Raw genomic sequence first — 25,574 nt, forward strand, 5'->3', positions numbered from 1 at the left:
AAGTTTCTTGAAAAAGAAGAAAGGCTACTTATAAATGTATATATAATTTTTTCTTGGGCTCGCATTCAGTTCATTAAAACCTGGTTCACTATTACAAACAAATTAAGAACAAATGCTGAAACTCATGCAAATGCTGGAAAGGTCTGTTTCCAATAGAACACACAAATGTCCAATAATTGAAAATCATCACAAATTGATTTCTAAAATGTAGCACACATCAATAAATTCCATCATTGTAATCTATTTAGCTTGATAGATAAAGCTTCACATAATGGTAACAAAAACTTGCATGTTTTACTACATCTGTAACAGTTAGTAAATGGTAAATGCAGGTCCGGCATTCAAAGGGAGGACACTCCAATATGTGCCATGATCATCAATAAAACAGCTGAGCCATTTAACTCTGTAAGAACCTGTGGAAAATCTAGAAATGTCAAGCAAGCAACTTGAGAATCCCTGTCCTCTCTCATCTGGTTCCAAACAAACAAATGTGTTCGCAAACCCATGTTCAATAATGCCGCTAGCATGCTTAGTATTGATCGTATTTTTTGTACCACACTGTGTCACGTAATGTAGAAGTTTTTCATTCATTTCTACTATGTCGTCAGTTTCCCAAACTTGATAACTGCTTCTAGATTTCTCCTTATTTTCTGGAATTGGTTTTGGCTCCTGAAAGGATACTCTGCAGTAGAGCATGCCATACAACTTAATGGGCCGAACTGGAAGATCTGTGGGAACATTTCTTAGCTGAAGACAGAGACTTAAAGAAAGGCTGCCACCTTGTGCAACAAAAATTCCATCTGCATTTTTTGCGACATTGACAGCAAAGAGTTCTGACCCAATGCAAGGCCTGAAATGACAAAAATTCAATTCTCTTTCATAATTTCAGGTGCCATTTAAATTGTGTTAACCTGCTTTGAATTTTCACAAATTATAAAAAAGACTTGCTTTAAAGCACAATTAAAAGTAACATAAACTAGAAATAGCCAAAATTCTATATGCGGATAAAAAGTAAAAATGCCAACAGTAGTCACATAAACAGATAAAGATAATTGAAAAATATTAAAAATCCTATAGATGCATACCATACTTTTGATTAATCAATCTAAGAGCTAAAACAAATCACCCATAGTTGGACTAAACCCGGAGGTTAAGAGCTCAATGGTGTTACACAATTTACTGTTACAGGTGCCTAAAAGAGGAAACTCATGCTTTGGTGAACGTATACAGCATAAAAGTTATTGAGATCCTTCAGACTAGTCCTATCGCTAAAACTAAATAAATAACTTGATATCTGAGAAAAATTGCTAAATTACCTTAACCGAAAAAAGTACTTGGGGGTCCTGGAAGGGATTTTCATCCATTTGATAAGAATTTTGAATATAAGTTGTAAAGCATTCTTAGTAATTCGGTATGTATCTTTATCTGTAAGAGTTCCATCTGCCTCACTTCGCAAGCAAGCTATATCAAACACAGCAACACGACAAATATTAAGAACATCTCTTGCTTCACAACCAAAGTTCAAGGCTTGATTTCTGAACTGCATGTTACAGCAATCTACATTTGTGTGGTCATTGGTATTCGTGATCTGATAGATTTTTGTACTGACCTCATGGTCTATGTGCAACAACCTCCCAGCTAGGTTTTGTAATAGATGAGCACGTAAATTGTTTGTTGAGCTTTTCAAACAAGTATCATGAAGGTTAGGAATGAAAAGAGAAAACCCGGTTATAAAGGCGAGGAGCGATGTACTGAGTGCAAGGCCTGAAATGATTTTCGAACTTTCACTGTCCATGTCTATGAAGGATGCGCTAAATAGATCAAATTCCTTTGCCAGCCTCTCCAACCTCAGAGACACCTGAGTGATTTGTTCTAAAGAGAACAGGCAATCAACGATGGAACTTTTCTCAACCTGCCCACTGTCATTACCGCTTTCCCAGACAAATGGAATAGCACCTAGAGTTTTAAGAACATCCCCCACACATCTTAATGTTTTTGCTCGTAAAGACAGAAACCATCGCTGAAAAAAAAATGCTTGGCATGTAACATTAACTTCTAATGTTTCCTTCGAGGAGCAAAGACTGTTGTAAGCACTAAAAATCACCTCACTACAATTGGCTTGACAAAAACTATTGGTACCATCATGGCCAGTTTCACCTAAAGCATTGCAGCAATTTGAAATATTGGGTCTGATTTTCACTAATTGGTCTGCTAAGGAACCTTGATTTTCCAAACTCAGCAACATAACTTTTTCTTCAGATTTACAAAATTGAAATAGTGATTTTAACCAGTGACTGCAGGAATCAGAATGAACCAGCATAATTAGCTGCTGAAATATGAAAGAAGATGTGAGCCATGTACCCTGACATGCAGAATACATTCCAACTTTGTAAGCCAACCAATTCCTATTTTCTGCCAATATCTTCTTTGCAAATTCAAGTGTAACCAATTCATGCTCCACTGAGTACTTATGCTGCAATATACCTGATATTTTGTCAAGATTGCAACTGTCCTCACTCTTATTCATACTGTGACCCCAAATGACAGGAGAATGTAACAATAGAGAGTAGATTGTGTGTGTATAGCTATCAAAAACTTTGCTTTCACATACATGTTCAACCATAAGCTTCACTTTGTCAAATACAATCATAGTGACAACACTGGCTTCTTTACTTTGAATTTCAAGACAGGTTACCATAAACCTATAAATTTTATAAACAAGCTTCAATCTGATTACTGTGCTCTTTTCTCCCTTCCTGTTAACATTCTTATAAACTGAGGTACCTATTTGAGTTGTAGTCACAGTATTGTCGTTCACATTGGAAAGGTATTTCAAAAATACAAAAATCCGATCAAGAAGTATGACAACTGAATCTGGGTGTGCACGAACTATAGAAAGAAGAAGATTGAATAAGTTACTAACTTCTTGAAACACTGCAGAATCAGAAGGACAAGTATTGAACAGTGGCTTCACCAGCAAGGTAATCCAATTAAAGATTAGCGAAATCACCATGAATGTAATTGAAGGACATGACCAGTTGGAACCAATATCTCTTCTTCCTTTGAATTTATTTGATATGTCAACTAGAATACAAACAGCCAGCAGGCTCTTTGACATAAATGGAGACAGGGATGCATTCTCAGCAACAGTCAACAGTTTATCAAGATCAAGTACGTCACTGGGTAGACTGTGCATGTTCAGAACCATCTGCAATTGTCCAAAGTAAATCAAAATAATTTATATTTGACAGCATTAAACAAATATATACATGATTTAGAAAGTACCTTATGCAAAACCCTTAAAGAAACGCATTGAATGTTTGCTGGAACTAAAGATTCACCAAGGGTGCTGAACAATGCTTCAGCCAGATTTGCATTAGCAGAAAAGTGGGATATTCCTTTATTAAACATAAAACAAAGGCATTTTAGTGCAGTTTCTTGCAGTCTCAAAGTCTTATCTGGGCTGAGAAACAAGAAAAGAAAGCCAATCTGCATCCAAATGTCAATAAGAAATACCCATCAAGTATCCACAAAAATCAAATAACTATTGTTCTCAATGTTGGGAGCTTCTTGCTATAATATAGTACTTTAGCAAAAACAAAAAACAAGCCATTCAGATTCTTTTAACATGTACTGACATGACATCTGTTATTTTAAACTCATTGAACAATAAGTTAAGACCAAACATTTGATAAGTGAATTTGTTTATATTAAATTATTTGTGCCTTAGAAAGTTCTCCACAGAAGCAGGAGTATAAGTTTCCAAGAGTTTTTTAACGTATAAAGAAAAAATCTTTTCAATTTAGCAGATTTTTACCTTGAAACAGATGATTAGAGAAAAGGTAATTTTCTGGTCTATATTTCTCTAAAATGAACAGTGTATATATACACTTTCAGGGGTCCCTATAAAGGGAAATAAATCAAAGAGTAAAGACAGAAAAATCAGGACTATTTCTACTTTCCTATTCTGTCAAAATAACATATTTATACAATCATATCTCTATAATAAATTTAGATTTTCCTACACTCCCCCTCAAGCTGGTTGAAAGATATCCTCCATTGCCAGCTTGTTACTAAGAAAATCAAACTGTTTCTTGTAGAGTCCTTTTGTGAAGATGTCTGCCACTTGCTCTCCAGTAGAAATATAGGACATGCACACCAGCCCTTTTTCTATTTTCTCTTTGATGAAGTGCTTGTCAACTTCAATATGTTTAGTCCGGTCATGAAGCACTGGATTGTGAACACTGGATTGTGAACACTGGATTGTGAACACTGGATTGTGAGCAATTGCAATTGCAGATTTGTTGTCACAGTATAGATTCATTGGAGATGGTTGTAATGACTTTAGTTCTTCAAGCAACCTTCTTATCCACAAAATTTCACACATGCCATGAGCCACTGCTCTGAACTCAGCTTCAACGCTACTCCTTGCAACAACATTTTTCTTTTTTCTGCGCCATGTAACTAAGTTACCACCTACAAATGTGCAATAGCCTGAGGCAGATCTCCAGTCTGTTATGCTTCCAGCCCAATCAGCATTCGAATAGGCTTCTATTTTCAGGTGTCCCCGAGCTTTAAACAAGAGACCTTTTCCAAGTGTCCTTTTTAGATACCTTAGGATCCTATAGGCAGCTTCAAAATGTTCAGGACTAGGTGAATGCATAAATTGGCTTACCATGCTCACTGAGAATGCTATGTCAGGACGAGTATGTGATAGCTAGATAAGTCTCCCAACTAATCTTTGATAACGCTCTCTATCCTTTGCATTTGTCACTTTGGCAGGCTTCAATTTGACATTGGGTTCAGTAGGTGTTTCAGCTGGTTTACAACCGATCATGCCAGTCTCATTGAGCAAATCAAGCACATACTTGCGTTGATTCACAAAAATACCTGCATTAGATCTTGCAAACTCTATTCCTAGGAAATATTTTAAATTTCCCAAGTCTATGATCTCGAACTCTTCACCAAGCTTTACCTTCAACCTTTCTAATTCATATGAATCATTTCCGGTTAGAACAATGTCATCTACATATACTATTAGGTTCGCCACTTTTTCTTCCTTTGAGTGTTTGTAGAACATTATATGATCAGCTTGACTTTGAGTGTACCCATCAATTTCAACACCCTACCAAACATTTCAAACCAAGCTCTAGGAGATTGTTTGAGTTAGGGGTGAACATTTGACCCGCAAAACCCGCCCGACCCGAACCCCGAAAACCCGAATTTTCGGAAAACCCGAATTTTCGGGTTTATTCCGATCCGAACCCGAAATATGTCGGGTCGGGTTCGGGTTTAAAATTCAGTAATGTCGGGTTCGGGTTCCGACCGAAATTTTAAAAAAAAATCTGAAAAAAAAAAAAGATAATAACCCTAAATCTGAAAAATCTAAAATTTCTTACCTTCTTCTCTTTCACTCTCACTCACGCACGGACCCCCCTTCTTCTCAGCAGAGCTGCCTCCCTCCACCACCACCTCTTCTTCTCGCCTCGCCTCGCCTCCCTCACATTATCTCTATCTCTCACAAACCCAGCAGCCGCCTGCCTCCTCTGACTCCATCTCTCACGGTCGTCGATCACGGCAAGGGTCCACTCTCGTCTCATGTGGCCTCCCCTCTGACTCCGTCTCTCACGGTAGTCGGTCACGGCAAGGGTCCTCCCGTCAAGCGGCCTAGAGGTATTTTGTATAATGTTGTGAAATATATGCTGTGAATGGATACGTTCTTTACTATTTAGAGATTTCGTATACACTCCCATCTTCATTTTGGATTTAGGAATATTATTAGAACTGTATATTGTATAATGATAAATGTTTATTGATTTGGGAATGTAATATCTAACCATTTTTTTTCTAACCTGGTGATTTAATTGCTCAACTTAAAATATTGACTCAAAGCTTCACTTATAATGTTTATGGATTTAATTTAGAACTGTATGATGTTTACAAATTTGTATTTTATTATTTATTGTGAACATGTTTTTGTTTTTTTTTTACTTAATCTCCCTCAAAGCTTTATTTAATAGCTTTTGAGACTAAACTTGTATATTATAGACTATAAGTTGATTTCATTTATTATAACCTCAAGTATTTTCAAGTATGAAACCAAAAGGAAAGAGCTAGCTTTTACTATAATGTACTATGAAAAAAAATGGTATTTTTGCAAAATTGGGCTTTTCGACCCAAAATCCAACAGGCTCAGCTCAACCCGAACCCAACCCGAAATCCGAAACCCGAAAACTTCGGATCGGTTTCGATTTCGGTTTTCTCCACCCGAAACTCGCAAAACTTGAACCCGATGAACCCAAAACCCAAAAATTCGACCCGTGTGCACCCCTAGTTTGAGTCCATACAAAAACTTTTTCAGTTTGCAAACATTTCCAAAACCAAAGTGTTTTTCAAAACCCGGTGGACTCGTATACACTTCCTCTTCTAGATCTCCATTGAGAAAAGCATTTTTCACATCTAATTGGTGTAAAGGTCAATTAGAATTAACAGCTAGTGACAATAACACCTGAATAGAGTTGATTTTAGCAACTGGAGCAAATGTCACTTGATAATCTATCCCATAGATTTGAGTAAACCCTTTTGCCATGAGCCTAGCTTTGTATTGTTCCACACTTTCATCAACTTTGCTTTTTATTGTGAATACTCACTTACAACCTACAATTTTTTTCTCCTTTGGTAAAGTGACAATCTCCCAAGTCTCATTCTTTTTTAAAGCACTCATTTCCTCAAACACTGCAGCTTTCCATCTCGGTTCACCCAATGCTTCCTGTATGTTTCTAGGCACAACAAGCTCAGAAATTTTAGTAGTAAATGCTCTATGGGTTTCAGATAGGCGGTTGTATGAGATGTATTTGGCGATAGGATGTCTAGTGCATATACGAGTTCCTTTTCTAAGGGCTATGGGAAGATCATCTAGTTTAGAAGATGTTTTAGAGATTGATTCTTGAGTAGGTTCAACAGTAGGTATGTTCAAATCAGATTGAGGAGGCAGAATATTATTTGGAGATAAATCAGAAATAGGAGTAGAAGAAGAATTACCTTGTGTATTAGAAGAGCCATCGTCCAGGGACTGATTTTGACTTGTGCGGGGATGATTTGATGATCTTTACCTCTTTCAAAGACATTTTTTCTAGAATAAACCACAGGCTCAAGATTGTTACGATTTTTAATCAATCGTAGCATTTCTTGTTCTGACAGACCAAGTTCAGATTCAGCATTAGTAGATTGAGACTGAATTTTTTCAGAATCAATAATTGTTTTTGGCAAAGGCTTAAGAATTTCTCAAAATTTTGGTTCACCTACATTCTCCCTCTGAAAGAAATATCCATAGTAGTGTAAACACGTTTAGTAAATAGGGTTAAAACATTTATAGCCCTTTTTATTAGGAGGACAGCCCAAAAAACACATTTTTCAGCTCTTGGATCTAACTTAGACCCATGGTTTTAAAAAACGGTTGAGGCGTACGCCTCGAGGCGCGCCTCGAGGCGAGGCGGTAAAAAAACGCCTCTGAGGCGCCGCCTCATAGAGTGGAAGTGAGGCAGACGATTCTGAGGCGAGGCAAGCTGAGGCGGACTGAGGCGTATGCCTCATGTTTCTGTACTTTTTGGTTGTTTTATTGCCTCACACGTGGGGCTTTTTTAAAATAGTGTTTTGGGCTTTTCTTTTAACTAAATGGGCTTAAAGTTTGAGCTTATTTTATCAGATTTTAAGTTAAAAAAAACCCTAATTTCTTCCTAACCTTCTCACGACAATCCCCTCTTTTCTTCTCTACCATCATCTCACAGCAGCATCTCCCCTAATTTCTCCCCTCTCTCCATCATCTCGCAGCAGCATCTCTCCATCATCTCATCTCTGCTCTCCCTCACACTCTTCGTTTCTCTCATTTTCACGCAAGAAGCTCTCTCCTCACTCATTTTATGCATTTTATGCTCTCTCCCTCACACTTTTCTTCTCTACCATCATCTCACAGCAGCATCTACCGATTAATACATTTTATCTATATGATTTTAAGACTTATATAACTAGTACTTTTATAACTTTGATATGGACTTATGTGTTCTTTGTTATGAATTCTATGAATTTTATGAAATTTCATGAATTTTAGGATATTTTATGAATTTTATTATATTTTTAAAATTTTATTTGTTCTTATATTTGAGGCGTACGCCTTGTTGCGCCTCGAGGCTTACGCCTCGCGGTACTAAGAGAAAACGTCTCGCCTCGCGATTTCGCCTTTTAAAACCTTGCTTAGACCTAGATCTATTTGGAAGATGAACATAAGCCGTGCAACCAAATATTTTCAAAGGCACAACAGAATTAATTCGACATGCTGGATAACTTTTTTTCAAACTTTCTAATGGAGTAATATATTGTAAGACTTTAGTGGGCATACGATTAATTAAATAAGATGCAGTAAGAAGCATCTCCCCATAAATATCTAGGAATATGCATATAAAACATCATAGCACAAGCAACTTCAAGTAAGTGCTTATTTTTTCGTTCAGCTACCACATTTTGTTCGGGAGTATCTGGACAACTAGATTGATGCAAAATGCATTTTTCCTTTAAAAAATGCCCCAAGGTATTATTAAAATACTCCGTGCCATTATCAGTTCTCAAAATATTGATATGTGTTTGAAATTGATTTTCAATCATTTTATAAAAATCTGAAAAAATTTGTTCAACCTCGAACTTTTCTCTCATTAGATACACCTAACAAAGAAGAGTATGGTCGTCTATAAAAGTAACAAACTATTTTTTTCCATAATTAGTAGTAACCTTTGAAGGTCCCCAAACATCACTATGAAATAAATAAAATGATTTTGAAGATTGATAAGAAGTTTTAGCATAAGACTTACGTTGACTTTTGGCCAATAAACAACTTTCACATTGAAAAGATAAAGGATTCAATTTCTTAAGTAGTGTATATATACACTTGCAGGGGTCCCTATAAAGGGAAATAAATCAAAGAGAAAAGACAGAAAAATCAGGACTTTCTACTTTCCTATTCTGTCAAAATAACATTTATACAATCATCTCTATAATAAATTTAGATTTTCCTACAAAAACTGAACTTTCAATACCCAAAATGAATGCATTGACCACTCCAAGAAAAAACTGTAAACTTATATATTGAAGTAAATGTAATGAACATTTAGCATTTGAAAAAAACTAATAGGACCTTTACAAGTTCACATATGCAATTGGAAGTACAATGATATTAACCTAGTTATATTAGAAATGTTTGGCAATTATAGAACAAGTAATTCTTCACACTTAAAACATTCAATTTGGATCACACCTTTGACCTTTGCATTACTTCCATGTGGCTTCATAGGTTACCTGGTCAGATATCAGAACTGATAATGTTGATGCAATTTTTGACAGTGACAGCAACATTGTCATCTGATAATTTTCTTCTGGGGAGTCTAATACTAGCTTTAGACCTGTCTGCAACCAATTGTTAGAATCACCTTACAATCATTAGTTATAATAGTAATAGTATATACTACATACAATCAACGAACACCAAGAGAAAACACGAGCAGTACAGAATAAGGGGGATGGGAGGACAAGAACTAAAGCAACAATTTTTTTTATCAAACACAGCATAATGTATGAATTATGATTGTTTCAGTTGAACAATGTATCGAACATTCCTTTCGGCTGTAAAAGAGGAAGAAGCTTAAATTAAGTTTCGGGCAGCTGATATGCATAGGACTAGGATTTGAATAGAGTAGAATGGAATGTCCTATATCCTGTTGAATTTTGTGCAAGATTGTAACAACGGGAATATATTTTAACAAAATAATTATTAATATCAAGACTAGCCATGTTTGGCAGGAGGCTAATAGACCTCGTCTCACATTTGTGTACACTCGGAAAGGTAAGAAAGAGAAAGGTATATGTAGCTGAAAGCTTATGTGGTTTAGAGTTTGTTAGAGGGGTTGTGGTTGTATGGGGATATGGTACACACGGGCTTATGGTGAGGTAGGCTAAGTTGTGAATAAGTGTCCCCGTGTGGAGATTATAGTAGCTGTAACTAGCTTTTGGGAGAGATCCTGGCTCTCGAACTCCAAGTTATCTAATACAGACCAGATTTCTTGGTTCAATTTTGCTTTTGGCTACTATTCTATTCATTCTGTGCAGGAATTTCCTATCAAAGTGGCATCAGAGTTGACACTATCGTGGGACCAAAGAAGGATACTCCATTGGAGGCCATTGATGAACGCTTGGAGAACCAACAACTGGGTTTCCGAGCTAAATTGATGGGAGTCCGATCAGATTTTCAGCATCTTCCTCTAGAGATGGACACCTTGATGTCGGAATTTGCTTCAATGTTGAAGAAAATGGATTTTCTAGTGGGTCACATGACTCAATTGTTGGTTTCCTTGGGGCAGCCTCGCACAGAGACCACGACTGCTAGCAATGATCGGCAACGGAAGGCGGTTGAAGCTGAGATATCATCGACGTCAGGTCCACAACCGACTGAACAAGGACAAACTCATTAGCCTCTATCAAAGACGAGTGACCCTTGGAATTACAGCGACCATGGCTATGGTCATGAGAATCGGCCCCCACGGATGGAACTTTCGTTGTTTTTTGGCGACAATCCGGATGGTTGGATTTTCTGGGTGGAACGCTATTTTTTGCTGAATAGGCTATCGGAGGCACACATGCTGGAGGCGACGATTATCGGACTGGAGGGGGATGCTCTGTCTTGGTTCCAACTGGAAAACCAAAGAAGACCAATCACCTCATGGATGGCTTTAAAGACCTTGCTTCTTTTATGGTTTCGCATAGTGCCAGTGGGGTCGACGGTGGAAGAGTGGTTGTCGGTGGTACAAGAAACGACGGTGAAAGAGTACCTAGTTAATATGGGAGGCATTGGCGTCAAGGGTGGTTGGCGTCAAGGGTAGCTTTGTTAAGGGATTGAAGGAAGACATCAAATGGGCTTTGCACATCTTGCAACCAGTGGGTCTGGCCCAAGTAATGGAAACAATCCAGAGAGTTGAAGAAAGTCAGCAGTTACTTAAAACAGGCCCAAACCCACCTGCTCCAAGCACAAAATACAATCCCAACCCTATCTCGATTCTGAAGCCCTCCTTTACGTCATTCATGACTAGAAACTCGACCTTCATGTCGTTCTCAACTCCGGCAACGACAGCGCAACCTAGTGCTGGGCAAGCTAAAACAGTTACTCCGACCAAGTCACCTTTGGTGCAGTGATTAACAGAAGCTGAATACCAAGATAAAAAGGCTCGCAGTCTTTGCTTCAAATGTGACAAAAAAAAATTCACAGGACACGAATGTAAGATGAAGCTTTTACAAGTATTGTTGATGACGGATGAGGAAGAAGCACCTCTTAGTTTGGAGTTTTCACCGCCTACCCCAGACTCGGGTAGTGAGGACATTGCTGAAGAAACTTTGGCCACTTTGTCTCTAAATTCCTTGGTTGGCATATCATCGACACACAATGAATTTGGCTAGGAAGATCGGGCAGCAACAAGTGACAATGCTTATTGACAGCAGAGCCACCCATAATTTCATCTCCACCAATGTGGTTAAAGCAGCTAATTTCCCAATAATGGCGACAACTTGTTTAGGAGTGCTCTTGGGAATGGGTAGCAAGGTGAGAACAAAAGGAATATGTTCCCAAGTGAACTTAGATTTGGGATCATTGCAAGTGGTTACCGATTTTCTACCATTGGACTTGGGTGGGGCAGATGTGATTCTTGGTATCAAATGGTTAGAGACTCGATAATATGCCAGTAAACTGGCAAACAATGGTTTGTGATTTGAAGTAGTTGGGGCGTGGGTGACTTTGCAAGGTGACCCAACTCTATGTAAATCACAGATTTCATTGAAAGTTATGATTCTAACTGCACCGCATGAGGGGCAGGGGTTTTGGGTTCAGCTGACCCCATTAGCGATGGTGCCTCCAAGTAATGATCAACAAGTGCCAGAATCAGTGTCGAGATTACTCCAACAATACCAATCGATATTTGACATGCCACCTGGGTTGCCACCAAAGAGGGTCCGAGAGCATACCATCACCATTCGCGAGGGAGCTGGTCCAATCTCTGTTCGCACATATAGATATGCACAAGTGCAAAAAGACGAGAACAAGAAGCTAATGGAGGAGATGTTACGGACAAGGATTGTGCAGCCAAGTACTATCCTTTTTTCGAGGCTCGTATTGTTAGTGAAGAAAAAAGATGGTAGTTGGCGGTTTTGGGTTGATTATAGAGCGTTGAATAAGGAAACAGTGGCGGACAAGTTTCCCATTCCAGTTATTGGATGAATTACATGGGGAAACTATTTTTTCTAAGTTGGACCTCAAATCTGGATACAATCAGATCCAAGTGGCAGCTAAGGATATAGAGAAGATCACTTTTCGCACTCATGACGGGCACTACAAATTCCTTGTTATGCCTTTCGACGTCACAAATGCGCCAACCACTTTTCAAGCCCTCATGAATGAGGTATTCCGTGATTTTCTACGCAAATTTGTGTTGGTATTTTATGATGATATATTGGTCGACAGCCCCACTATGGAGTCACACAAGGTTCACCTAGAAATGGTTCTGCATATGCACCAACACCACAAGTTATATGCAAACCAAAAAAAAATACTTGTTTGCTCAACCTCGGGTAGAGTACCTTGGCCATGTGATTTCAGCAAAAGGTGTCTACGTTGACCCAAGCAAATTGAAGGCAATGGAAGGGTGGCTGGTCCCCAAGTCCTTGAGAGATTTGAGGGGTATTTTGGGCCTTACGGGGTACTATCGAAAGTTTGTGAGAGGATATGGATCCATTGCAAAGCCTCTAACGGATCAACTCCGTAAAGATGCCTTTGGGTGGAATTCCGAACAACCATGTGTTCAGTTCTAGTTCTTGCCCTACCGGATTTCTCAACTCCTTTTGTTCTAGAAGCGGATGCCTCGGGCTCGGGATTAGGTGCTGTCCTAATGTAGCAACAGCGGCCTATAGCCTACTTCAACCAATTATTATCGCTGAAAGCAAGGACGAAATCGGTTTACGAAAGGGAGCTTATGGAAATTGTTTTGGCAGTCCAAAAATGGAGACCATATTTGTTGGGAAGTTCTTAGTTCGCACCGAACAACGAAGCTTGAAGTATCTTTTGGAGCAACATTTGGTGGCATCCGAGCATCAAAAATGGCTAACTAAACTGCTAGGTTACGACTTTGACATTTAGTATAGACCGGTCGGGCCTAGAGAATAAGGCCGCAGATGCTCTCTCCTAGATGTATCAAGGAGCTGAGTTCGCTACCATTGGCCCCTACAGTCATCTCCCTACTTGATGTGTGAGCACATGTGGCAGCTAATCCGCATTTGTCCAAGATTATTCAAGAGGTGCAACTTGGTAAGGAAAATGAAGGTGTGGAAAATAGCCTCAAATTTTTTATTATTTGAGAGCTATGCCATTTAAATAGGCAACAACCTATAGAGATATTTGGTATTGAATACTTAATATTCTGGAGCAATTACAATAAAATCAAATCAGGAAATATACATATTGGTTTCACATTCTATGTAACTAATATCTCTAACAAATATTTAAATAATATTAGCTAATAAAATAAAACAGTATTTTCTACACCCTCCCTCAAGCTGGTGCATGGAGATTCCATATGCCCAGCTTGCAAACATTCTCGTTGAAACTGTCTTTTGATAAACCTTTAGCGAACATATCAGCTTGTTGTTGTTTGCTAGGAACATATACAACACATAACTCTTTTCCTTTAATTTTTTCTTTGATGAAGTGTCGATCCACTTCCACATGTTTCGTTCTATCATGATGAACTAGGTTATGTGCAATGCTGATTGCTGATACTAAATAAATTTAGAGGCTCTGTTCTTTGAAGTTTCAGCTCCTAAAATATGCGTTTGATCCAGATTAATTTGCATACTCCTTGAGCAAGGGCTCTAAATTCTGCTTCTGCACTGCTTCGAGCTACCACTGGCTGTTTCTTACCTCTCCAAGTAACTAAGTTCCCCCAAACTTTGGTACAATAGCCCGTGGTTGACCTTCTATCCTCAATAGAACCTGCCCAATCCGCATCTGTGAAGGCCTCAACACCTCAATAGGAGCAAGGGAGGAATTACTTACATCAGGAATAGTCTGTGGATCAGATTCATGAGATGTTGGAGCATTAGTGAATTGTACTACTTGAAGATTTTTTGATCACCGAGAGTAGACTAAGAGTTCCTTAGGCATAGGTGGCTGAGATTCTTGATGTTCAGATGGGTTTGGAAATTCCGGAATTTCAGGGATAGCCTTTGGAAGGCAAGTATCCCAACTGGAGACATCACTCATTGTCCCTCCCTGAATCGAAAGGTTGGGATAATAGGGTTGCTCTTCATGAAATGTAACGCCAATTGAAATGTACACACGACAAGTGGGGAGAAGGTAGCATTTGTAGCCCTTCTTTGTAAAAGAGTAACCCAAAAAAATGCATTTAAGGGCTTGAGGATCAAATTTAGAGCTATGTTGACCAAAAACATGAACATAACAGACACAACCAAATGTTTTCAAAGGAAGATTAGAAACCAGCAGTGTTTATGGGTATACTTTGAGAAGCATAGAGAGAAGAGTGAAATTTCAACACTCGAGATGGCATTCTAGTGATAAGATAGGCAGTAGTGAGTATTCCCTCCTCCCAAAAGTGTTTTGGAACAGAAGTTGTGAACATAACAGCTCGAGCAACTTCTAATAGATGTCTATTTTTGCGCTCGGCAATCCCATTTTGTTGGGGTGTGCCTCCACAAGAACTTTTATGAACAATGCCATGAGAGAGGAGATAATCACCCAAGATTGAGTTAAAATATTCAGTGTCACTGTCAGTGTGTAAGACTAGAAGATTTGCATTGAATTGAGTTTTGATCATAGAGTGGAAATTTTTAAAAATTATGGCAGCATCATATTTAGATTTAAGCAAAAATACCCAACCCTTGTGTGATCATCAATAAAAGTGATAAACTATTTTGTATTTGTAGTGTTTGTTATTCGAGATGGTCCCCATATATCACAATGAATAAGATTAAAAGGCTGTGGTGATTTGTAAGGGATAGAACAAAAAAATAGCACGAGTATATTTAGCAAGCTGACACATTTCACAATGAAATAAGCTCATCAAGTCTTTATTCTGAAACAACTTAGGGAATGAATATTTTAAATATGAGAAACTAGGGTAGCCTAGCCTATAATGCCACCGAATAATATCATTATTATCTGAAGAAATACAACTAGAAACAAAAACTTTTGTGACTTGAGCAGGAGGAACTGAGTCAGTAGTACAGCCCGCTACATGCATTCGCATTCCCAATCATCTTCCCCGAGGACATATCCTGAAAATGACAACCAAGTGGTGAAGCAAAACAGTTTAGATCTTGGGTTTACAAAAAGAAGGTTACAAGACAGATTGGGAACATGGAGAACATCATGGAGTATAAGGGAAGATGATAAACGTATAGATCCTTTACCAGCCACAGAAGAAAGAGAACCATCAGCAATTTTAATTTTGTGAGTACCTGGGCAAGGAGAATGTGGTAAAGTGGCTGGACTGACCAGTCATGTGGTCTACAATCCAGGCAGTTTTGTGAGCATTGAAGGCAACAGAAGTACCTTGATTAAGAGTAGACACAAGTTCAGGTGTGAAAGCACTAGTTGATGTGTTTAATAGCTGACGGAGTTGAGTGATTTGGGCTTGAGAAAATGGAAAAGGCTCAGGTGGAGTAGCGATTAAGGCCTGACTGTCGGAATTGGTGCGATTAGAGGAGCGAGGCTTCCCATGAATCTTCCAGCATGTCTCCTTGGTATGACCAACCTACCTGCAGTGAGTACACCAAGGGCGTTCACGACGAGTCCCTTGAGAGTCTTCACCATCATTAGGACGTCGAGCAGAATGGTCAGTTTCAGCAGCAACGGAGAGCCCATCATGACCCTTTTCTGACTTTCCTCCCTGTGAACTTCTGCAAATGCCTCACGAATGGTGGGAAGAGGATTTTTCCCTAAGAGACGACCACGAACCTTGTCTAGGTCTCGGTTAAGTCCATGGAGAAAATCAAAAAGTCTCTCGATCGAGCATCTTTTGATAAATAGAAGCATCAGTAGAACATTTCCATTCAGGTACATAAAATAAATCAATCGCTTGCCAAAGATTATAAAGAATGCCATGGTATTGAGTTACCGAAAGAGAGTTTTGTCGCTAGTCCCTAAGTCGAGACTTGAGTTCAAAGACCTGAGCAGAATTCTCCAAATCCGAGAAGGCTTCCTGGACAATATCCCACACAACCTGAGCAGTGGAGAGAAATAGATAAGTCTTACCAATATCAACTTCCATGGAATTGATCAGCCATGCCATAATGAGAGTTTTTTGACTCCCATTTGGAATAAGATGGATCAACAAGGTCAGGAGCAGCAATAGAACCATTCAAATACCCCAAGCGGCCAAGTCCACGTAGACACATCTTCACAGATTGGGACCATTGCAAGAAGTTTTGACCACTCAGCTTGTGGATAATGATTTGGAGAGAATTTTGGTGATCAAATGGAGTAGGAGAGGCATCAGAGGAATTCTAAAGAGTTTGTTGATGGAGGAGTTGGCTGAGTTATCACCAGTGATGGAAGCCATTGGAGGAGTTTGGTTGGTGGGGTCTGCCATAAGGGAAACAAAGGCTGCAATTGGGAAGAAGGAAAAAAAAAATTGTTTGCGATTTCAAAAATGGCAGAAAAAAAATGTAATCTCTAGGGTGAGGGTATGGTACCATGTGGAAAATAGCCTCACATTTTTTATTATTTGAGAACTATGCCATTTAAATAGGCATGGTACAACTTATAGAGATATTTGGTATTGAATGCCTAATATTTTGGAGTAATTACAATAAAATCAAATCAGCTAATTACAATTAAATTAGCCTATCAAATATCTAAGAAAGGAAATATACAGATTGGTTTCACATTCTATGTAACTAATATCTCTAACAAATATTTAAATAATATTAGCCAATAAAACAAACCAGTATTTTCTACACAAGGGTACACTTATAATCAAGGATGTCAAAAGTTTAAGGGCAGGTTAGTGTTTCCATCTTCTTCACCTTTTATTCCACTCATATTGCAAGAATATCACGGCTGCAGTATTGGGGGACATTCAGGCGTGTTCAAGACATTTCAAAGGGTAGCTCCCAATCTTCATAGGCAGGCAATGAGAAAAGATATTCAAAAGTTTGCTGCCAAGTGTGATATGTCAACAAAAAAAATATTTAGCCCAATCTCTAGCAGGGTTGCTGCAACCTCTTCCAATTCTTGCTCAAATTTGGGAAGAAATTTCCATGGATTCATAGAAGGATTGCCCCACTCAAACGGGTTTGATTCCATATTTTTAGTAGTGGACTGTCTCACCAAGTATGGGCATTGCATTGCGCTGCGCCATCCTTTTTCAACCATCACAGTGCAGCAGTTTTTGTTCGCAAAATTGTTAGACTTCATGGCTTACCTCGGTCTATTGTTTTGGATCGAGACAATTTTCCTCAGCCTATTTTGGAAGGAAATTTTTCGTTTGCAAGGCACAAATCTCAAGCGCAGCACCACTTACCACCCTCAGTCAGATTGCCAAAGCGAGGAGGTTAACCGCTGCCTAGAAACTGTGGAAAAATATACTCTTGATTGTTATTTTTACTTCTAAAGGAATAGCCTTTAAATAGACTGAGTACAAAGGAATATTCTAGGTATAAACTAATTTACATTAATTACACCTTAGCTGTAAAAAACTAAGTAATAATTCAAATTATTTCTACACCCTCAGCAGGTGCATACAAGTCCCACATGCCCAGCTTGCACACTTGCTCATCAAAGCTTTTTTTTTATAATCCTTTTGTTAGCAAATCAGCAGCTTATTGTTTGCTTGGCACATAAACGGGGATAATTGCGGCATAAGTACCCAATGTTTGGGTTTTGTACGCGGCATAGACCCAATGTTTATTTTTAGTGGCAAAAGTACCCAAAGTTAGTAAAACTGTAATTCCTTCAGTCTCCTCCGTTAGGCAGACACGTGTCACGTTTTTATTGGTCCAAATCATAATTATTTTTAAACATTGGGTACTTATGCCACGTACAAAACCCAAACATTGGGTACTTATGCCGCAAATATCCCTAATATATTATTGAGTTGGACCAATCACGAAGTGACACGTGTTGGTCCAGTCATCACGAAACGGAACCTAACGGAAGAGACTGACGGAATTACAGTTTTACTGACTTTGGGTACTTTTGCCACTAAAAATAAACATTGGGTCTATGCCGCGTACAAAACCCAAACATTGGGTACTTATGCCGCAAATATCCCCACATAAATGACACATAGTTCTTTTTCTTCAATTTTTTCTTTTATGAAATGACGGTCCACCTCCACATGTTTGGTTCTATCATGATGAACCGGATTGTGTGCAATATTAATTGCTGATTTATTGTCACTGTATAGTCTCAAAGGATTCTCTCTTCGAAGTTGTAGTTCTTCAAGAACTCGTTTGATCCAAATCAATTCACATACTCCTTGAGCAAGAGCTCTAAGCTCGGCTTCAGCACTGCTTCTTTTAACAAAAGGATGTTTCTTGCTTCTCCAAGTAACAAGGTTTCCTCATACCTTGGTACAATATCCAAATGTTGATCTTTTGTCCTCAATTGAACCTGCCCAGTCTGCATCAGTGAAAGCTTCTATGCCTCTTTCTCTATTTTTTCTGAACAACAGACATTTTCTAGGTGTCTTCTTTAGATATCGTAATATCCTGTAAACTGCCTCCAAGTGTTCTTCAAAAGGGTTGTACATATACTGACTGACCAAGCTAACTGCAAAGGCAATATCAGGTCTGGTGTGAGATAAATAGATCAATTTTCCCAATAGTCGTTGATATATCCCTTTGTCTACATGTTTCTCCTTTTCTTTCTTCTTGTACTTCCCTTTGGGTTCCACTGGGGTTGCTGTTGGTTTACGTTTGAGCATACCAGTCTCTTTGAGTAGATCAATAACATACTTACGTTGAGAGACTGAAATCTCCTGCTTGGTTCTTGCAAACTCCATACCCAGAAAGTATCTCATCTGACCAAGATCTTTTACCTCAAATTCTTGGGCTAGTAGTCTTTTAAGCTCCATTCCATTAAGGTCATTTTCAGTTAGAATCATATCATCAACATAGATATTAAGAATTACATTCTTACCATCTGGTGAGTGTTTGAAGAATAGAGTATGATCCGACTGACCTTGTTTGTACCCATGCTTCTTGATCACTTGATTGAACCTCTCAAACCATGCTCGTGGTGATTGTTTCAAGCTATAGAGAGATTTCTTTAAGTGACATGTTTCTTTTCCATATTTTCCTTCGAGACCAGGAGGAATCTTCATATAGACATCTTCCTCTAAATTTCTGTTTAGAAAGGCATTCTTAATATCAAGTTGCTGCAATGGCCAATTAAGATTAGCAGCTATTGATAGGAGAATTCTTCCTGCGTTTAGTTTTGCCACTAGCGCAAATGTCTCTGTGTAGTCCACCCCATAAGTTTGAGTGAACCCCTTTGCAATCAGTCTCGCCTTGTATTTTTCTATAGTACCATCAGCTTTGTATTTCGCTGTGAATACCCACTTGTATCCTTCAACATGTTTGTCTTTTGGCTCAGCAACTATTTTCCAATTACCATTTTTTTCCAACACCCCCATTTCTTCTTTAATCGCTTTCTTCCACTCAGGAATGGACAAGGCTTCATCAATATTTTTTGGAATAATTGTCTCCTCAAGTTTGGCAGCAAAGGCTCTGAATTTCGGTGAGTCTGCTGTAGCACACATACTTAGATATAAGATGTAAAGTACAATTTCTCACTCTTTTTTTGCAATGGGCAGATCTGATTCTATCACACTCCAACTAGGATTAGAATCAAATGAAATTGGACTCAAAGAATCACTTACATTGGGATTTGTCACTGATTCAGACTCATGGGAGATGAGATCCGTAGCAGGCGGTATTACTTGATGTCCCCGTCGTCTAGTATAAACCAACTCTTTTTCTGAATTTATTTGGTCTGTCTTTTCTATTTCAAAAGTGTTTTGTTCAGAATTTAGCACAGAGTTAGACTCAATTGGCGGACTAGACTCAGTTGGTGGATTAGATTCAGTGGGTGGACTGAATTTAGGTCCTATCATTGGTAAACATGTATCCCAATAGTGAGTATTCTTAACAATCCCTCCCTGAAGCGAAGTGTTGGGATAAAAAGGTTGCTCTTCATTGAATGTGACATCTGATGAGACACTAAGGTGACGAGTGAGAGGGTTGTAACATTTGTAGCCCTTTTTGGTGGAAGAATACCCCAAGGAAAATACACTTTTGAGAACGAGGATCAAGTTTGGTATGAGTAGGTCCTAAAACATGAACATAGGTGGTACAACCAAACGTTTTTAGTGGAATATCTAAGAGTAGGTGAGTCTTTGGATAAATCTTAAGAAGAGAAGATATTGGAGTTTGATAGTGTAAGACACAAGAATGCATTCTATTAATTAAATAGGTTGCTGTCAAAATAGTTTCTCCCCAAAAAATCTTAGGAACAGAAGTAGAAAACATGAGAGCCCTAGCAACTTCTAATAGATGTCGATTTTTCCTTTCAGCAATCCCATTTTGTTGGGGAGTACGAACACATGAACTTTGATAGACAATGCAATTAGAGATAAGATAATCACCATAGATGAAATTAAAATATTCTATATCATTATCAGTGTGCAGAACTTGGAGAATAGCTTGAAATTGATTTTTAATCATTGAATGAAATTTTTTGAAAGTGGCAGCGGCATCAGATTTGTCTTTTAAAAGAAGCACCCAAGTTAAACGAGTATGATCATCTATAAAGGATATAAACCAGCGAGTTTTAGAGACATTTGTAACCCTGGATGGCCCCCACATGTCACTATGAATGAGAGTGAAAGGATGAGATGCCTTATAGGGGCGAGAACGAAAAACACTTCGAGTATGTTTTGCAAATTGACACACTTCACATTGGAACATGTTCAAGTGTTTGTTTTTAAACAGACTAGGAAACAGATGTTTCAGATAGGGAAAACTAGGATGTCCTAATCGATAATGCCATCGCATAATATCAATATTAGAAGCAATACAGCCAGAATGCAACATTTTATTACCTTGAGCAGATGAAGGGTCAACATCAAAGTAGTACAGCCCGCTACATTCTCTTGCACTTCCAATCGTCTTCCCCGAGAACAATTCCTGGAAATCACAATGTAAGGGTGAGAATTTCACAATACAACCTTGATCAAGGGTAAGTTTGCTAATTGAGAGGAGATTACAAGATAGATTTGGCACATGGAGGACATCTTTAAGAATAAGGACAGGAGATAGATAAACGGAACCTTTACCAGCCACAGTTGATAGAGAGCCATCAGCAATTTTTATTTTACTAGTACCTGAACAAGGACTCTAAATAATGAACTGATGAGATTGACCAGTCATGTGGTCAGATGCGCAAGAGTCGACGATCCACAGCGAAGTTTGAGCATTAAACACAACAAAAGTGTTTGGAGTGGAGAAAAATCCCGGAAAGTTCAGATCTGGTGCGGAAGTTGACTTGAGAAACCTATGGAGTGGAACAATCTGATTTGTGGGGAAAGGGAATGTACCACGCTGAGCAACAGTCATAGCGCTCCCTTTAAAATTGTTTTCAGCAGCCGAGTGCTGAAGATTAGGCTGTTCAAAGTGATGGGTAACAACCTCAGAGAGCGTTTTTGAGATTTCACTGATGATGGAATTATCGCAAGTGGTGTTGAGATCAGTTGGAGAAGTGACTATGGTCGATTTTCAATGGTCAGAAAGGAAAAATCAGAGGAAAGGTGCTGGTTGGGAAGAAAAACAATATCTGTGTACAGTACCGCGCATGAATAGTGACGCACGTGAACAGTATCAGTCGGTGATCTGGAAGGTGGACGCCAGGGTTTTGTTGACTAGAGGCTGAGCAATCTCTCTGTGGTGGAGGTAAGAAGAGAAAACAACTTTAAAATAGTTTTCTAAGGTTGAACCTCAAGAGTACCAAATCCTAATTTTTGAAGAAAGGGCAGAAAAAATAAGCCTAATTTTGGAAAAAAATTCTCAAATTTTAAGCTCTTAAAACTCTGATACCATGTGCAAAAATATACTCTTGATTGTTATTTTTACTTCTAAACGAATAGCCTTTAAATAGGCCGAGTACAAAGGAATATTCTAGGTATAAACTAATTTACATTAATTACACCTTAACAGTAAAAAACTAAGTAATAATTCAAATTATTTCTACAGAAACATATTTATGTTGTTTCGTTAGCTCCAAGCCAACTCAGATGGTGAAATGGCTACCATGTGCAGACTATTGGTACAATACTTCACACCATTCAGCAGCAGGAATAACTCCATTTAAGGCTGTCTATCATCGTGATCCTCCACCTTTGCTTCGTTTTGAGCCAACCAGCACAAAAGTTTCAGCAGTCGAACAAACACTTCATACAAGGGATGAGGTTCTTGAACTGCTGAAAGTGAATCTACACCGAGCTCAACAGAAAATGAAGGCACAAGCGGACCGTAAGAGGAGAGATATTCAGTTTGAAGTGGGAGACTTAGTCTATGTTAAGCTTAGGCCCTATCGTCAAAGTCTATAGCAAAAAGAAAGAATGAGAAACTCAACCCACGTTTCTTTGGTCCCTTTGAGGTGTTAGCTTGAATTGGCTCAGCCGCCTACAAACTTAAGTTGCCTCCAAAATCGCAAATTCATCTTGTCTTCCATGTTTCACTACTTCGTGCAGCTCTTGGACCTCAACAAGTTGCCACAGCACTTCCAAATGATCTCTCAACGGACTTGGAATGGTCTTTAGAGCCAAAGCAAGTGCTTGATGTTCGTCCAAACACTCACAAGCAATAGCCCCAAGCCTTGATCAAATGCGTGAACTTACCGGAGTTTGAAGCCACTTGGGAAGACTTAAATGTCCTTCATCAGCAGTATCCTAGTTTCCACCCTAAGGACAAGGTGAGACTTTAGGCGAGGTATTGATAGACCTCCCCTCACATTTGTGTACACTCGGAAAGGTAAGAAAGAGAAAGCTATACGTGGCTGAGAGCTTACTTGGTTTAGAGTTTTTTAGAGGGGTTGTGGTAGGCATGTAAATGGGGCAGGTCTACCCTGCCCCGCCACGATTAGTTTCTTGGAGCAGGGCGGGTCGCCCCGCCCCGGCTTAATCGAGGTGGGTGTGCCCTGTCCCATTTATCCCATGTAACTTTTTTTTTAGAAACATTAAATTATAATTTTAGAATTTTCCCTAAGCCTATATATTATTATTTTATTGTAATATTTATATTTTACACTTTGTATCAACTACACCATCAGATATTATATTTTGTTTTTTTTATTTTAAAATTTACAAAATAAATACAAAAATAAGGATGAATTATATAAAACATATTTTTCAATATTTAGAATATAGAATTAAAGATATTCTAAACTACATATAAAATGTCAATTTTAAGTACTATGTATATAAGTAGTTAGAGTATAGAAAAATTGCCCCGCCCCGAATTCCACCCCGTTTTTACCAGGACAAAGATGCCCCGTCAGGTCGGAGTCCCGCCCCGCCCTGCCTCACCGCCCCATTTTGCCATGCCTAGGTTGTGGTTGTAAGGGGATATGGTATACGAGCTTATGGTGAGGTAGGCTAAGGGAATAGTGTGTGAGCTAAGGTAGTAGGGGGGTGTGGAGATTATAGTAGCTGTAACCAGCTTTAGGGAGAGATCCTGGCTCTCAAACTCCAGGTTATCTAATACAGACCAGATTTCTTTGTTCAATTTTGCTCTTGGCTACTGTTCTATTCATTGTGTGCAGGAATTTCCTATCAGAGGCAGAGTTATATTATCTAAAGAAAGAAAGGGGAGATGCACTCCTGAAAATCCTTAGTAAAAAGGATAGAAAGAGAGTTTAGCACTTCATACAAGTGGCCTCTTATGGGTTCCCTCTTGTTCAAGTAAGCATAGACTTTAATCACAAACCCAAACCATGTCATAGCATGAAAATCTTGATATGACCAAAACACTATAAAGTTAGATCAATACTTTCACCAATGTCCCCTTACTCGACCAAAGAATAAGGCAGAGGGAGCATTTGAAGTTCAGAAGACACTCTTACATGCAGGCAAGTTTTATATTGTACCTTATAAGCTCTAATTGCAGTTGAATATGAATATCTCATTTTCGCATAGACTTTAGCTGCACCCAATCTAATAGGCAACAAGGTTTGAGTCGAACTCATCATATTAACCAGAATCTCCAAGACAATACATGGAAAGTCATCTGATAACTCACAAAAGCATCCAGCAGCAAAAAGAGCGGCTTTTACCTGTAAAAACCATATAAATACAAAGATCAAAAATCATTTCGAACAGGCTCAAATTAAATAAAATTGAAGAATTCTCTAAATATTTCATAATAGAATCTCCATGTTTAAATTTATTCCTAAAAAATTCGGGCAAAACCACACCTAGAAATCACTACAAATGCTAAGTGTTATAAAAAAAAAAAAAATTGACCTTGAACAACACTTCTTACAAAGAATAGGTCATTACTTTCAGACAATTTATAAGCAAACCATGAACTGAACAAAGAGCGCAAAAAAAAAAAACACTAACCTCACCTCCAAAAGATGAGAAGAGACCAAACTTGAAAGCACCAAATAGCGAATGTGAGCACTGTCCTTGGCGAAATCTGCCCAACAACCAAAGAGAGCCAAAGCTAGAGCCTTGGAATTAGAATCGCCATTGTCAAATACAACCTTGACTCGAGTCAGCAACTCAATGTGGTTGCAGACCCTTCCCTTGGACAGCAGCCCTTTATATCGTCTCCCTTTGCGTTTGTCACGGTGCCTATACTCCGTTAAAAACACTTTAACAACACAAAGTTTGGTGTGTTCGTCTCCAGACTTGAAAGCATCGGCAAGGCGCAAGAGAATGGCGTTGGCGAAGAGACGATCCTCCCCGGGAATTAGGTCGAACATGTGGCATGCGGCCAGTGTGGGCGGTGCCGGCTCGAGACTCCAGCGCAGGAGTCTGGGTCCGAACTGTTGAATGGCTTTCGCAGAGCGACCTGGTAACTTGGAGCGAAGACCTTTTTCTAAGTCGATGCTCCATTCCATGGCATGAGCTGCTGAATTTCTCTCCATAGTCAGTTGGAGGGACACGAGAAACCAACTGCCACGGTGTGGAGGCTGTGCGAATACGACTAGCGGCAGTATCTTTCTATTTGCAATTATATTTAACACTTTTCTTTATTACATTTAGGGATAATTGCGCCTAACCTTAGCCTAAAATATTTGGCCGTAATACTCAATACTGTTGGAGCCTCACTCCATATTCTCAAGTTAAGCGTGAAATTTAACTAAAATCGGAACGGAAATTTCACAAATAATACTTAATAATACATAATATTATTAAAAAATTCTAACACTATTAATATTTTCAAATTTAATACCCAAAATACTTCTT

The 25,574-nt window shown here is 38.7% G+C and overlaps 1 protein-coding gene across 4 annotated transcripts; it reads right to left on the reverse strand.

Annotated features, from left to right (window-relative positions):
- Positions 1-166: 166 nt before the first annotated feature.
- On the reverse strand, positions 167-25,374 carry LOC133800890 (uncharacterized). Of its 4 annotated transcripts, XM_062238996.1 has the most exons (7): positions 24,723-24,879; positions 24,248-24,433; positions 21,207-21,291; positions 9,346-9,453; positions 3,286-3,489; positions 1,317-3,208; positions 167-850 (listed from the first exon to the last, which is right to left on the reverse strand). In XM_062238996.1, exons 3-7 carry the CDS (start codon positions 21,228-21,230, stop codon positions 313-315), a joined length of 2,766 nt encoding a protein of 921 aa, XP_062094980.1. In that variant the 5' UTR covers positions 21,231-21,291; positions 24,248-24,433; positions 24,723-24,879; the 3' UTR covers positions 167-312. The 4 variants fall into 4 exon arrangements, with proteins under 4 accessions (XP_062094980.1, XP_062094976.1, XP_062094979.1 ...); XM_062238992.1 differs by lacking the exon at positions 21,207-21,291 and having other exon boundaries at positions 24,728-25,374; XM_062238995.1 differs by lacking the exon at positions 21,207-21,291.
- Positions 25,375-25,574: the final 200 nt, after the last annotated feature.

Source organism: Humulus lupulus, chromosome 9, assembly GCF_963169125.1.
Source record: "Humulus lupulus chromosome 9, drHumLupu1.1, whole genome shotgun sequence".
In the NCBI taxonomy this organism is placed as follows: Eukaryota; Viridiplantae; Streptophyta; class Magnoliopsida; order Rosales; family Cannabaceae; genus Humulus; species Humulus lupulus.

Coding starts and splice junctions, on each gene's coding strand:
- LOC133800890 (XM_062238992.1), bottom strand. CDS start 25,252: ATGGAGAGAAATTCAGCAGCTCATGCCATGGAATGGAGCATCGACTTA. Junction 24,434..24,727: donor TCTCTTCTCATCTTTTGGAG/GTGAGGTTAGTG, acceptor TGGTTTTTACAG/GTAAAAGCCGCTCTTTTTGC. Junction 851..1,316: donor AAGTACTTTTTTCGGTTAAG/GTAATTTAGCAA, acceptor TTGTCATTTCAG/GCCTTGCATTGGGTCAGAAC.